The 12,345-nt window shown below is 41.7% G+C and overlaps 2 protein-coding genes across 4 annotated transcripts in view; one reads left to right on the top strand and one right to left on the bottom strand.

The window, feature by feature from the left end:
* The window catches only part of LOC142565808 (TBC1 domain family member 12-like), a 33,639-nt gene extending 25,762 nt beyond the window's left edge, over nt 1-7,877 (top strand). The window contains exons 4-7 of the mRNA XM_075676346.1: nt 5,592-5,720; nt 6,040-6,149; nt 6,208-6,311; nt 6,367-7,877. Of these exons, the coding sequence (XP_075532461.1) occupies nt 5,592-5,720; nt 6,040-6,149; nt 6,208-6,311; nt 6,367-6,554 (531 nt within the window). The 3' untranslated portion in view covers nt 6,555-7,877. The remainder of the gene's footprint in view (nt 1-5,591; nt 5,721-6,039; nt 6,150-6,207; nt 6,312-6,366) is intronic.
* LOC142565975 (uncharacterized) overlaps nt 6,438-12,345 on the bottom strand; it is a 33,625-nt gene continuing 27,717 nt past the window's right edge. The window contains exons 10-11 of one of the 3 annotated variants that reach the window (XM_075676617.1): nt 12,243-12,324; nt 6,438-10,894 (exon numbers count right to left, since the gene is read on the bottom strand). In XM_075676617.1, coding sequence (XP_075532732.1) covers nt 12,251-12,324 — 74 coding nt within the window. In that variant the 3' untranslated portion in view covers nt 6,438-10,894; nt 12,243-12,250. Of the gene's footprint in view, nt 12,325-12,345 lie in introns of all 3 variants that reach the window. The other 2 variants (XM_075676618.1, XM_075676620.1) reach the window with 2 other exon arrangements.

Raw genomic sequence — 12,345 nt, 5'->3', positions numbered from 1 at the left:
TGTATCAAGGCAGTTTTTAGTTGCCTAGGCATCTTTGCTTAATACGATATGTACAGCCGTACTTATAACAATGGGCTTTGTTTATTACAGTGTATATTGAGTGTATGTATTTGGCTTCACTTGCTCCTGAGTAGATTGCAGATATGTTTAAAGAAATGCTGGTTAGTAGTGTTCATTTAGGTAGTGAACATTGTGTTCTAGAGTGTGTGGAGGTTTCTTGAACTGCCTTGCTTTTCATATTAACCCTTTATGGACGAGTGTTGCCTGCAGAAAACAAAAGAAAAACCGAAAAAGAAAAAAACCTTGTTGTGTTTTGGCATTCAGTACGGAGTTTCCGGCTACATGTCTTCGACGAACACAGAATGACAGGCAGCAAGTGTCATTTGTTTAAAGTAGAAACACCGCTCGAGGAAGAAGTTTGGCCTGCGACTTAAGTTCTTTTTTTTTTTTTTTAAACCACGGTCAGAAAGAATACACAGATGCAAGATTTCCAGCTGCAGTGGTGTATCGCCCACCTAATGTAAAGCACATGCCGTATACACCTCTGGTTAGCATATGACTAGAGCTGGTGGCTTGAGATGAAGCTGACTTCCAGTTTTCTTCCTAGTGTTGCCTCCCTTATTACTAAAAAAGTTTCCACAAAATATTTTTGTCTTTCTGTTGAGTATAGTTATTGCAGATGCACTTAGCCCATTTAAATAGAAAATAAATAGTATGGGAGGGGGATATTTACGTCTCATGCTTCAATGGTTAAAATGAATACTGAAATATTACTCATTCCTATATGGAGGCAGATGTAACAAATGTCATTTTTTCCTAATGAGAAATTATTATTATTTTCATGAACATATTGCATTGTGCTAGCAATCCAGACACACAAAAAATTTCCCAGCCTGTATATGGAAAGAGTTTGGTTTCACACATTTTCGCAACTATATGCAAAAGTTCTATTGCACAGGGAAGTGAGGCCCCAAGTGACCAGTGCGGTAACCCCCCCCCCCCCCCCCTACATGCTTTGCCTGTGTATTTCTCACAAATTTGGGATCAAGTTATGCCGGCAATTTCACCATGAGTCATGATGGGCTAACGAGCCATTTATACCCCTGTTACACGGCAAATCTGATGTCATTTACAATGAATGACATTCGCTTGCTGGCACATGGTAAAACGCAATGACACTCGTCGAAAATTACATTTCCAAACGAATGAGTTCGCCAAACTCATTCACATTCCTTTTGGAACCAAATGTGTGTACTCGACACCAGGAGCCGCCGGTCAGCTTCGCAAACAGTACATGTTTCTTTTTTGTATAACAAAAAATAAATATTATTTTATTTCATTGCCTAATTATTACTTTAATGACATATAAGTGTATCACAGTGCAGAAAGAAAGCTACTCTCAATCTAGTGACTAGTCTTTGGCTTTTGCTGTGGCAGTCGAGTTTGTTTCGCACTGGAGCATTGGCCACAGCCACTTCGTCTGACGACGTAAGTGCACTGTGACACGCACTGACAATGTGGATATTAGGGGCCCGCTTGGACATCAAAACGGCAATGACACGCAGCTGCCATTCTCATTCCTCTTACGCAGAGGTAGTGGACGCGCCCATAGGGCTTTCTGCCATGTTGCTTGCCTGATCTTTGGCTTGGCTTGACTCGACTTGGTTAGCACTGTCGAACAAGTTATTGATCCAAAAGTAGGGAGGATCACATACTCCAACTGAATTTAGCATATCGGAAAATAATTATTGGACAGAAGTTGGTTTAACATAGCTATGTTTGCCAGTTTTTTTTCTATCATCATTGTTATCATTTTCAAATTAAATTAGTTTTCACAATGTGACAGCACACAGTGATAATGACATTAACTTCAGAAATGTCATTCTTTGGAAATGACATTAGATTTGCTGTGTGATGGGTATCTGCAATAGTGACTGCATTATAAGGTCCCCAGCAACATTGCATGGCAATTGGGAACGTTTAGTCTTGGCTTACGACCTGGCACATCCTGTGTGATAGGCCGTGTGAGTGACATTTTGCAGCATCTTTAGAATTTTGGGTTGTTAGATAAGCGTAATGCAGATCATCATGTTTGACGTACCTTTAACACTTTGGGGGGTTGGGGAGTGCCGGGTGTCTTTTCAAAGTGCAATACATTCAATTGCAGTCTAGGTAACACATTAGCAGACTTTAAGTTCAAATGATATTCATTAGCAATGTTTCTGAACATTTATAAACTTTTAATCTAGAAGCCAAGCATAAAATTTTAGTTTAACGAACTTTTGATTAGATGGCACAATCGTCTACAGATGTTGCATGTCCACAGATTATTTAGGGAATGTTTAGGCCAAGAGTTTTCATCGGTGGCCAGACAAGTACACTTGGGCATGGCATTCACAAGGTTAAGAAAAAAAAAATTGCAGCAGAACCGACCTCATGATAAATGTCTAAGTTATGTGCAAGGTGGCCAAACATGCTAATTGGTTGATGTTCATCTTCTGAACGTCTTGAAACACAACGAAAAAACAAAAAACCAGGACAGTGTACTTCTTGTTGCACTTCAGAAAGGCCTGGAGATGAACGTTAATGCGATCAGCATTGAAGCATTGTAGCAACACACCGTATTGTCTCTGCTGAAAGATGTTGCGTGTGAGATGTGTATGTAACTGGGCTCTTCTCTCAATCCCTCTGGACACTGCATCATCTAGCGACTCTGCTGCGAAGTCCATGCATGGCACATCAGAACAAAATCCCAGGACACCTAAGCAATTCTTATGTGTTCTGTATGCGAAAGCATTAATGTCCAGTTGAACACCGCTGAGCGGTCCTTTGAGTTATGAGCGCCTCACGGGCAAGCGCGCTCATTAGGACGCTTGGCGTGTTTTGATTTGGCCTTACTGAGGTGTGATTAGAACGCAGGTGAGAGCTTGCGCAGACAAGGAATGCATGGATAACACAGGCTTCAGAGAGCGAAGGCAACGTGGTATCATGGTGATATCCTCTCCTGTCATGTAATACTGCGGCAGCAGATGTTGCTTTTTGCCCGCTCGGCTCCATTGAGGCCCAAGCCAGCATAACGAGTGTACAAGGTGTGCTTGTGACGTGGCATCGCAGTATTGGCGTAGCCGGGGGGGGGGGGGGGGGTGAAGGAGTCCCCCTCCCCACTGAAATTTTCAGACGCACCCTCCCAAGCCCATCCCAACTAAATGTATTGGAAATTTTCAGAATAACTGGGTGTCAGGAGACATCTCTTGGAGCTACTAGCCCTTAATTTACTGCAAACTGCGGATGCCGTAATTTTCACGAAGGCTTCTAAGCAGGAAGCAGTCCTGCTTCAAACTGTCTGGCTCATGAATTCCTGAGTGTGATTAAATAACAGTATACGTCACATGATGACTACAATACCATGATCACAAGTTACTACTTCCAAGCACCTCTTCAAGTCAGACAGCAGGTCACTGAAAGTGCGTGAAACGTGCATCATATGATACTATCGAAGTTCTAGCGTGAAGCTTTGTTCCTGTAATTTTTAAATGTAGAATAATATAGCATGCTCACAATGACAAAAGCACGATTGAGTGATAGGCGAGTTGCAAAATGGTGCCTGCTCTCCTCCGTATGTAGTCGAGGCCGAACGACTTACTAGAAGATCTGGCTGGAAAAAAAAAAAAAATGCTCATCTCCACTGTTACCTGGGCTGCAACAAGTTTGGGCTGCAAATAAGACACACGATAGTGCACTGTCTTTTTGTTTGGCCCAGTTTTTGGCGCTGTTTCTTTTTCCAACTACCAACTAGGTCATCAACATGCATTGTATCAATGCATCAATTTGTAATAAAAATTTTTTTTTTAATTTCATAATTTTTAAATATAGTGTGAGGATGATAGCATAATTTGATGCAAAATGGTTGCACGGCTTAGTAATGAAAAGCTTATCAGAAGTTAAGCTAAGTGTTGTTTTGGCAATGCAAAAATGTGCATCCTCATTGTTAAAGCCTCCTCCGTGTGTGTGTGGAGAGAGAGAGGGAAAAAAAGGTGAAGGAGGGGGAGGAGTGGTAATTGTCGGCGGGCTGCAGAGAGCGCACAGAAAGAGCCAGGCCAACTCATTATATTGTATTTGTGAATTGTTAAAGGGGGCTAAAAAGAAACAGTTAAATCAGTTTAGACCAACAAGGTAAACTTAAATACTATTTTTGTCAATTTCTTGGTAAGAGATTGATTATTTCAGGAGAAAAATGGAAGGTTGTTTCCACTTTTTGAATTTTGCACCGTTACCTGAGCACTGGTGTGTTAGTGTTATGTCATGGATTTCGAAGTTTTTCTCATACCTGAGCCGTTGTGGCTCAGTGAAAGTTCTTACAACTTGTTTAGTCTATGGCACTTTTTTGGAATACAATCTAGTCCATCTTTATTGATTAGTTAAACTAGGCCCAAACAGATGCCCTTAAAACCACGCCGCTACGCCGCGCTTGGTGCAGGACTTGCAGGTGGTGTTTCCACCTGTCTTTAGTTTTTGAGTTATCATCTACCAGGCCTCCTCAAATGGTGAGAGTTGTAAGAAAATTTATTAGTACAGCGCAACTTTTTCTCTTTAGTGTCCCTTTAATAAAAGTTGGGAGGAAAGTAACGTAGGAGTAATCTGTTCACTTACTTTTTGGGGCAGTAATTGGTCACTGTAGTTGGTAACATTTTGAAATTGTGTAATTACAACAGGTAACTTTTTTCTGTACTGTGTACAAGCCTAATACTTAGTGACCCAAGTTGGCATCAAAGAAGCTTGTTGAAATGCAGCACACTCATTGGCACGTACCCAGTGACCCCCAACTTGGCATCACAGGTTCATTGAAAATTGTCACATACTCAGTGACCCAAATTAGTCCCGACAGTTGGTGTCGAACATGGTTCTCTCAGCATAGCAGCCCAGTTTTCTCTACCCGCTACAGGTAGTGACTAGACCATGGACCACCCAGCGACCCAAGGTGGCAAAAAAGGGGTTAGAGACATAGAAACATACCGGAAGATGTGCAAAGAATTCTAAGAATGCTAATCACATTTTGTTTTAAATGTTGCAGCTACTCGAAAAAATTTCGAATCTGTCCTATTGAAAGCCCTAAACTAGAACATTGTAGCTTGCACAAGAAATGCCAAATCTGTGTATATAATACAGTGAAACTAGTAGCACTGCCTTTAAAATTAAGACATTAATCTGCAAAAAAAAATAAAGTAATGAAAGAAAGGGCCACTACAAGAACATTATTTAACATGGAATAAGAAAGACTGCGAAAAATACAGGCGTGGTGAAATCTGGTGTTGTTTGAAGTGCCTTTCAGAGGCTACATTGGTGAAATGGTTTAACCACAAATGAGATAGGGTACTCATCTATATGGCTACAATGTTGCCAGCATATGTAAAACTACAGCCATGTATGTTTATTCTGGAACCTATGGGCACTTCTGTCATCCTGTGTAGCTTCTGCGGAAAGGTTTTTGTAATTTTTTACTTTCACTGTGATGCTTGTAAACACTGTTTAGCCTGTCTTCATTTATAAAGGTTTGCATTTTACCTGCTCTGTGGCTGCTTTCTGTGATGCAGGTGCAAGGCATGTCCTTCCTGGCTGCCATGCTGCTGCTCAACCTGGAGGTAGCTGATGCGTTCATCTGCTTTGCAAACCTGCTCAACAGACCCTGTCAACTAGCATTTTTTCGTGTAGACCAGCCACAGGCAAGTTTATGTATTGTAAAACTTCTATATGTTTCCAATTAACATGCATGCTTTGTATCTCTCACGTAAACGTAGAGCATCTTCTACAGCATTAACATTTTCATTAATTTTATTTCAGAACTTCTTTGCTTAAGCTACATTTGCAAGATGATGGGTTTTGTCTAAAATACTGTCCAAAATGTAATAATCCTGTATGATGTATATACACATTTTATTTTATTGCCATACTACTACAGTTGGGCAGTATGTATTCACTACATAGCCATTAAGTGTAAAACATGAATGAAGAAAATTAATGCCAGTTCCTGTTTTAATGCAGATGAATGCCTATTATACCCTGTACGACGACTTTTTCCATGAGAACCTGCCCAAGCTGTTTGCACACTTCAAGAAGCACAACCTCACTTCGGACCTGTACCTGGTTGACTGGTAGGCTCAGCTCTCATAAGTGAATTCAGATGGCCATCAGGCCATGCCTTCTGTGCAGGATATACACGCTTTACAGCCGATCTCTGCCCCTGGATGTGGCCTGCCGAGTGTGGGACGTTTTCTTGAGAGACGGAGAAGAGTTCCTCTTCAGGTCTGCCCTTGGTGAGCATTCTTCAGATTGGCTACTGCAGTCACTAAATACCCATTTTGGTTACAGGTATTCTGCGGCTGTATGAGGACGTGCTATTGCGACTCGATTTCATCAACCTGGCTCAGTTTTTGACCAAGCTACCAGAGGACATGAGCTCCGATGTATTGTTTGATGCAATTGCTGCCATTCGCATGACTGTCAACAAGCGAAGTTTCGCCCAGGTCTTGGCCAAACACAGAGAGTTAGCTGGGTAGTGCGGACAACGACTTGTACATTTACAATTTGGAGTATGTTGCAGAGTTTTGCACCGTTGATAGATCTTTGCAAACTCAAGAGGGACACAAAGTGGCATGTCACACCTGTTTTTTTTTTCTTTATACACCCTTTTGTTCTTTCTACTTCGTGCAAGTTTATTCTCATTGAGGTAGATGTCAGCTGGCTCGCTTTTGTGTAGTGTCCAGTTCTAGTCAATACTCACAACCAGCTGAAACTTTGGAGGAGGATAATCTTGAGCGAGAGGTTGCCACAGCCTTGCCAAATGTGGGTTGTGGCAACCACTGCCGAGTGTAATGGAAACTTGTCGTTTATTATGAAAAGTGGGAACGGGTGCAGGCTGGCTAGAGCTGGGGAGTGTTAGTAGGTGTGTTTTGCCTGGCACTGCCCAGAACACATCGAAGCAGAACATGGCCACATGGGCAGTGCTATTCAGTGTGTGCAGCATCTTTTCTTTGAGACTGCATCAGTGCAAAGAAAATGTGGGCTCTCCATCATAACTAGTTATTTTTCTATTGCTGACCTTTGCTTCTGGTGACATGAGGTACTGTGGGGGCATATCAATAAAGTTATGTGATGCTTGCGGGCCAGTAGCATAATGCAAGTTTCGGATGGTTCCAAATAGAAAACAGTGCCGTTAACCTCTGGGCTTGTAAAGGCCACTGTTGCTAGGGCTTCCTTCAGAAGGAACTCCTGGCATACAATTTTTCAGTATTTATACCATTCCATGTGTGGCAGGGTATGTTGTGTTGCTGCCAGTAGGCCAGATTCTGTAAGCAGCAAGGCTGCATCTGTTCCATACCATGGTATGCAATCTAGCTGGTGGAAGAAGTGTTCCCCTCTAAGGTGGGAAAAAGTCTTCCATCCAGCTTGATGTACAGGAGGTTTAATCTCTCTGAGCAGTGGGGCTAGTTCGAGTTGTTGAATCTGTTTTGCAGTATTCTGCCCTATACAACATTTCTCTTGTCACCACATCACATGTTGTCTCTAGTTAAAAATTACTGTTCCCCACATGTGTGGGCAGGCAAAAATTGGTCTGTTTTCATGCTAAATTCACCCATTTTCGTTTAAAGAACAGGAAACAAGACATGATTGGTTCAAACGATTTTATGCAGTTTCACATGAAGTGGATATGCATTGTCTCAACTGTGTATAGCTGTAGTCTGCAATCAAATGTGTAAGTTCTGGTGATTTTGCAGACTGTTTCTAAAGTTAAAAACAAACAGGACACACTTGTATAGAAATGCTTAGATGCATAAGGAAGAAATGTACAAATGTGTATAAAAATAAATAGGCCTTCTGTACATGCAGTTCTACTTTTCTTGAATGTGTGTGTGTGCATGTGTACATATACAAATGCACATGCACGCACACATCCCGTAAAAACCTGCGCATGCCCCTCGCCCCATGGTGGAAGCTTACTCGGTTCACTCGAAAGCAAGGGGACACACACACTTGTGTGGGATTTTACGGTGTATGTGTGTACACACACACCAAACAAAGCTTCATGCCTCAACTTTTCATACAAATGCCATTTTCATTTTGGCAGCTGTTGCTTTTAATTTTGTCACGGAATTACTCAAGAACAGCGCCCACTTCGAGGTATGTACTTAATGTACTTAATGTATTTCCTTGAAAGACATTTGTAGATCCCACACCTACTTACAAGCCATAAAAAGACATGCAAGTTCATAATTTCTTTGAAATGCGGCAACAAAATTGCCATTGCCAAAATAATCTAAACTTGCAGCAACTTGTTGATGCAGCCAGGGGTGCTAAAGAGCAAATACCTGCAGCTGCAAATATATAGACATTGAAGTGGGCAAACTAAACAATTGATAGCCAAGAAGGTTTATTCAAAATTAACCCAATGTTTAGAAGTCATTCAGATTCCCTTTATCAGGGGTGGCTTTGGGAAGCTGCAACAGCTTTTTATGTGTTCGACTTTCAGCCCTGACGGCAGTTCCCTTGGGAGGCAACCCTGCAAAAGCCCATGTATGTAGGGGACAACACGGTATGCTGCACTTCAGTGTGACATATCTCTTCGTCATTCATGGGCGCTGTACCCATTGCATCCATCATACAGTGGTGTGCTGCGACCGTAATAAACATGACAAACGCTGTGCAAGAGGCCCTGGCATATGTCTGTAGAATGTACTCTGCATGTCCCTTGCCGACATGCAAGGGATATCCGCAGGACAGAGAGCAGCCAAACTCCAAAACACTGGGTTAACTTTTCATAAACCTTCTTGGTTGGTTATAGTTGCATTGTACAACCTTACTTTTCCAATTAACATAGGTTTAAAACAGAAATGCTTTTATAAGACAACCACTGCACCAATTTGAATTAAATTTGTTGCATTAGAGAGAAAACTTAATTCTATAGACTCCAAGAAACAATTTTTATTTAGAATTTTAAACTTTGTCTAAAAATAACTGACAATCAATAAGAAGCACGAAGTTTACAAATCCGTAGCTCTGCACCAATAGCTATTGCAAGTTCTGTAAGCTGCATCTGTTAAGAGCATCTAAAGTAGGCAAATCTGATATGAATTTACAGGTTACAATATTTATACGAGTTTTGCAAAAGTTTTGCTCGCATATTAGCGGTATATTTCACAACCATATAAAATACATATATTTTGTCCACATTAGATGCATTATTAGGTGCAGTTTGCAACATTGTGACATTGTTATTCATAACTCTTATGCCCCAGCCACACTAGCAGAAGAATGTGTGCCGCAGAAGCTGTCTCATGGCAGCTTTTCCGTGCCGTGAAAGGGTTCAGTCTGAGACAGACTTTTCGTGGCTTGTCGCAGTCCAGCGAGCCGTGAACAGAAGAGACCAGACCAATGAGAGCGGACCCGCCCAACTGCTCATTTCACACTGTCGTCGGTTCGCGTCGGCTCTCACTTGCGCTTGTTTTGATTGTCATGGTTTGTGATTTCTCTCTCTCTCTCTCTCTCTCTCTCTCTCTCTCTCTCTCTCTCTCTCTCTCTCTCTCTTTTTTTTTTTTTTACAATGAAGACTGAACTGAGACGTCCCAATGGAAAGGTTTTTAGATAGAGACAATGCACCATATCCGATTCAGTATGACAAGACGGACTCTGAATACATGGATGCGGAGGCAACATCCAGTACCTCATTCTTGTCTCTTGAAAGCTGCGACGCCGCAACAGAAGGTAGCACACCAAGCTGATTATGATCAGTGGCAACGATGTCATCTTTATCAGACATGACTCGCATTAAGAACATAAAAACAGCACTGATCTGTCTGCAGACGAACGAAAAAAGTATGCGACGTCTCGCACTTACGCGCAGAGAAACAAAGGGGTCGAGATTTTGATGTTGCGTGACTGCCGCAGCAGTTCACCGCTAGCTTTGCAGTTATCGAGTATTTTTCCAGAGCTATTGATGGCAAAAATTAAAAATCCACCGAGCTAGTCACTTGATTGTAACTTTTAAATGCAACAGACCTTGTCAAAATCAGTGCAATGGTCGCTGAAAAAAATAGTTTATCCTTTCCTACGTATTCAGATAGAGCTCCTGAGGCGGACACACATGGAGGTAGTGAGCATGTAGCCTGTCGGTCTATGCTGCAGACCACTGTATCAAGAAACTATGTGTGCCACTACCCTCAGATTTTTCACTTGCACAAGCTTTTGCTTTCAGAATTTTTCTTTCACCATTACTTGCCACTTGTCTTTCCTAATGCAGCTTCCCCTCGGCATGAAAGCTGAGATGACGGAAGTTGCACTTGGCACCAGAACCTGAGAGCATAAACAAGGAGGTAGCATGGAGGAAGGGTAGGCTGGTGCTACTTAAAGAGCCCCCAAAACACTTTAAATGTGAGCCAAACATTATTGCACTGCATGCAGCAGGGAATTCACAATCTTGTGTCAAAAACAGTGAAAAAGCGCCAACTCTTGCTTCTGCAATGTCGTCATGGAACGTCTTCATAAGCATCTGGACCCACCAACAGCTGTTGCTTGATTTTTTGACTGCGAGAACATTCACAGTAATTAATAATGACTAATTCTGAGTGAAATAAATTAAACATATACAATCTCAAAAAGACTATTTCATCTTTGCACAGCCGATACGCAGGACAGTTCTGCATAGCTGTGTCTGCAGCGCATGGCATCCGAAATAGCTGCGGTGTGCTGCGTAGTGTAGTCTACTGCGGTTGCCACGCAGTGCCACGACGAGCCCTTTCGCCGTAGAGTAACTTTTTCCAGTGACTCTATTTCACCGCCAATACACTGAAATTTTGGGTGAGGCTTTCCCCCCCTTGGCTTCTTCTCCATAGCTTCCAGTGTTCTAGCAGAGACAAAGAGAGAGAGAAAACCACGTAGGGCTGCAATAACTCTACTTATACTTGAAGGATTCGGAACATTCTTACGGCAGAATATTTGCGAGACGTCCTTAAATAGTGAGGCGATTCCATAATTAGAAAAGTGTTTGAGGGCTCCTTTAACCTAATCGATATAAATTAGAAAAGTATTTTAGGGCCCCTTTAATCTAATCGATATAAACGTCATGGAGGGACTTCACGTATGTGCCACGAACTGCTGTAAGAAAATGTAACAATGTTGCACAGCTTTTTAGCACCATACAGCAGTAGAGAACCCCTTGCCTTTTTTTTTTCTTCTTTTCCTATTATTACTTATTTATTATTTTTTTTGTTTATTTATTTATTTGTTTATTTTGCTATTAGCCCTTAACATTGGTGGTCGCAAACTCGCAACATACTAAATAAGTGTAGCAAAAAATATGTTGTGCACTCGCAACAATGTTTTCCAGTGCTAGCATGCAGTGCCATTTAGGAGCAATAGCAAGAGGCTGGCAACTATTCTTTGGTGTCAAGATCAACAAGGTGCTCAAACGTGCAATGTCAACTATTTTCTACAGTTTTTGTGAACATAAACAATGTCACTTCAAGCTTCCAAAAATTTGTTTGCATTGTTTACATCCTACAGATTATAACAGGTATGTAGTGAGCTTGAGAATACAGTTAATTTTTGCATTACCACGTGTAAAGATTCAGGTGCGCCCTGGCACCTTTGTGCAGGCATTCACCTTTTCTGTCGTCCCTACGCCTCTCCCTTTCCACTTGTGTCGGGGTGGCCTTTACTGCAGCGGTGCTTTGCACTGCCTACCGCGGCAGCATACAAAATAAACAGCTTTGCACAAGTTAAGCCAAGAACTGCCTAAGACTCATTTGTTTTTCTTGCGATATGTGCGTGACAGACGTCGCGACATACCACGGAAAATTCAGTTCTAGAACAAAATATTGGTGCCATTTGATTATGAGGGCTGAATGAAGTTAAAAATATAATGCAATTATTTTTTCTGCTGTACCTTTAATAATTCTGGTGTTAAGGTGTGCACCAACATATAAAAAAGAAAAAGGTACCTCTCTCGCTCTCGATTGTAAGTGCTGCATGAAGTCTACACTATCGTCTTTGTGCTTATTGATGTGTTTTCACTCCGAAAAATATGACTCGTTCTGCCACTTGAATTGTAACGGCTCTCTACCAGCTGGCTCTTTTGTACCTTGGACTTTATTTGTGTGCACCAAAGCTATGGCAGTATACTAGACGTTACATTTTTTCTTCATAGGCACGTTCATGAGACCCCGGCTATAATGTCAGAATTCATTACTTGCCCAAGATGCTATGAATTGCAGCATAGCTTGTGCCTTAGCTTTCCTTCCATGCGTACTGGTGTGCATACAAGTTCTTGGGCACCTGCAACAGATAAAATTTGTG

This window comes from Dermacentor variabilis, unplaced genomic scaffold (assembly GCF_050947875.1).
Source record: "Dermacentor variabilis isolate Ectoservices unplaced genomic scaffold, ASM5094787v1 scaffold_12, whole genome shotgun sequence".
NCBI lineage: Eukaryota > Metazoa > Arthropoda > Arachnida > Ixodida > Ixodidae > Dermacentor > Dermacentor variabilis.
The sequence above is the reverse complement of the archived record's forward strand: the minus strand, read 5'-3'. Positions and strand labels throughout refer to the sequence as shown.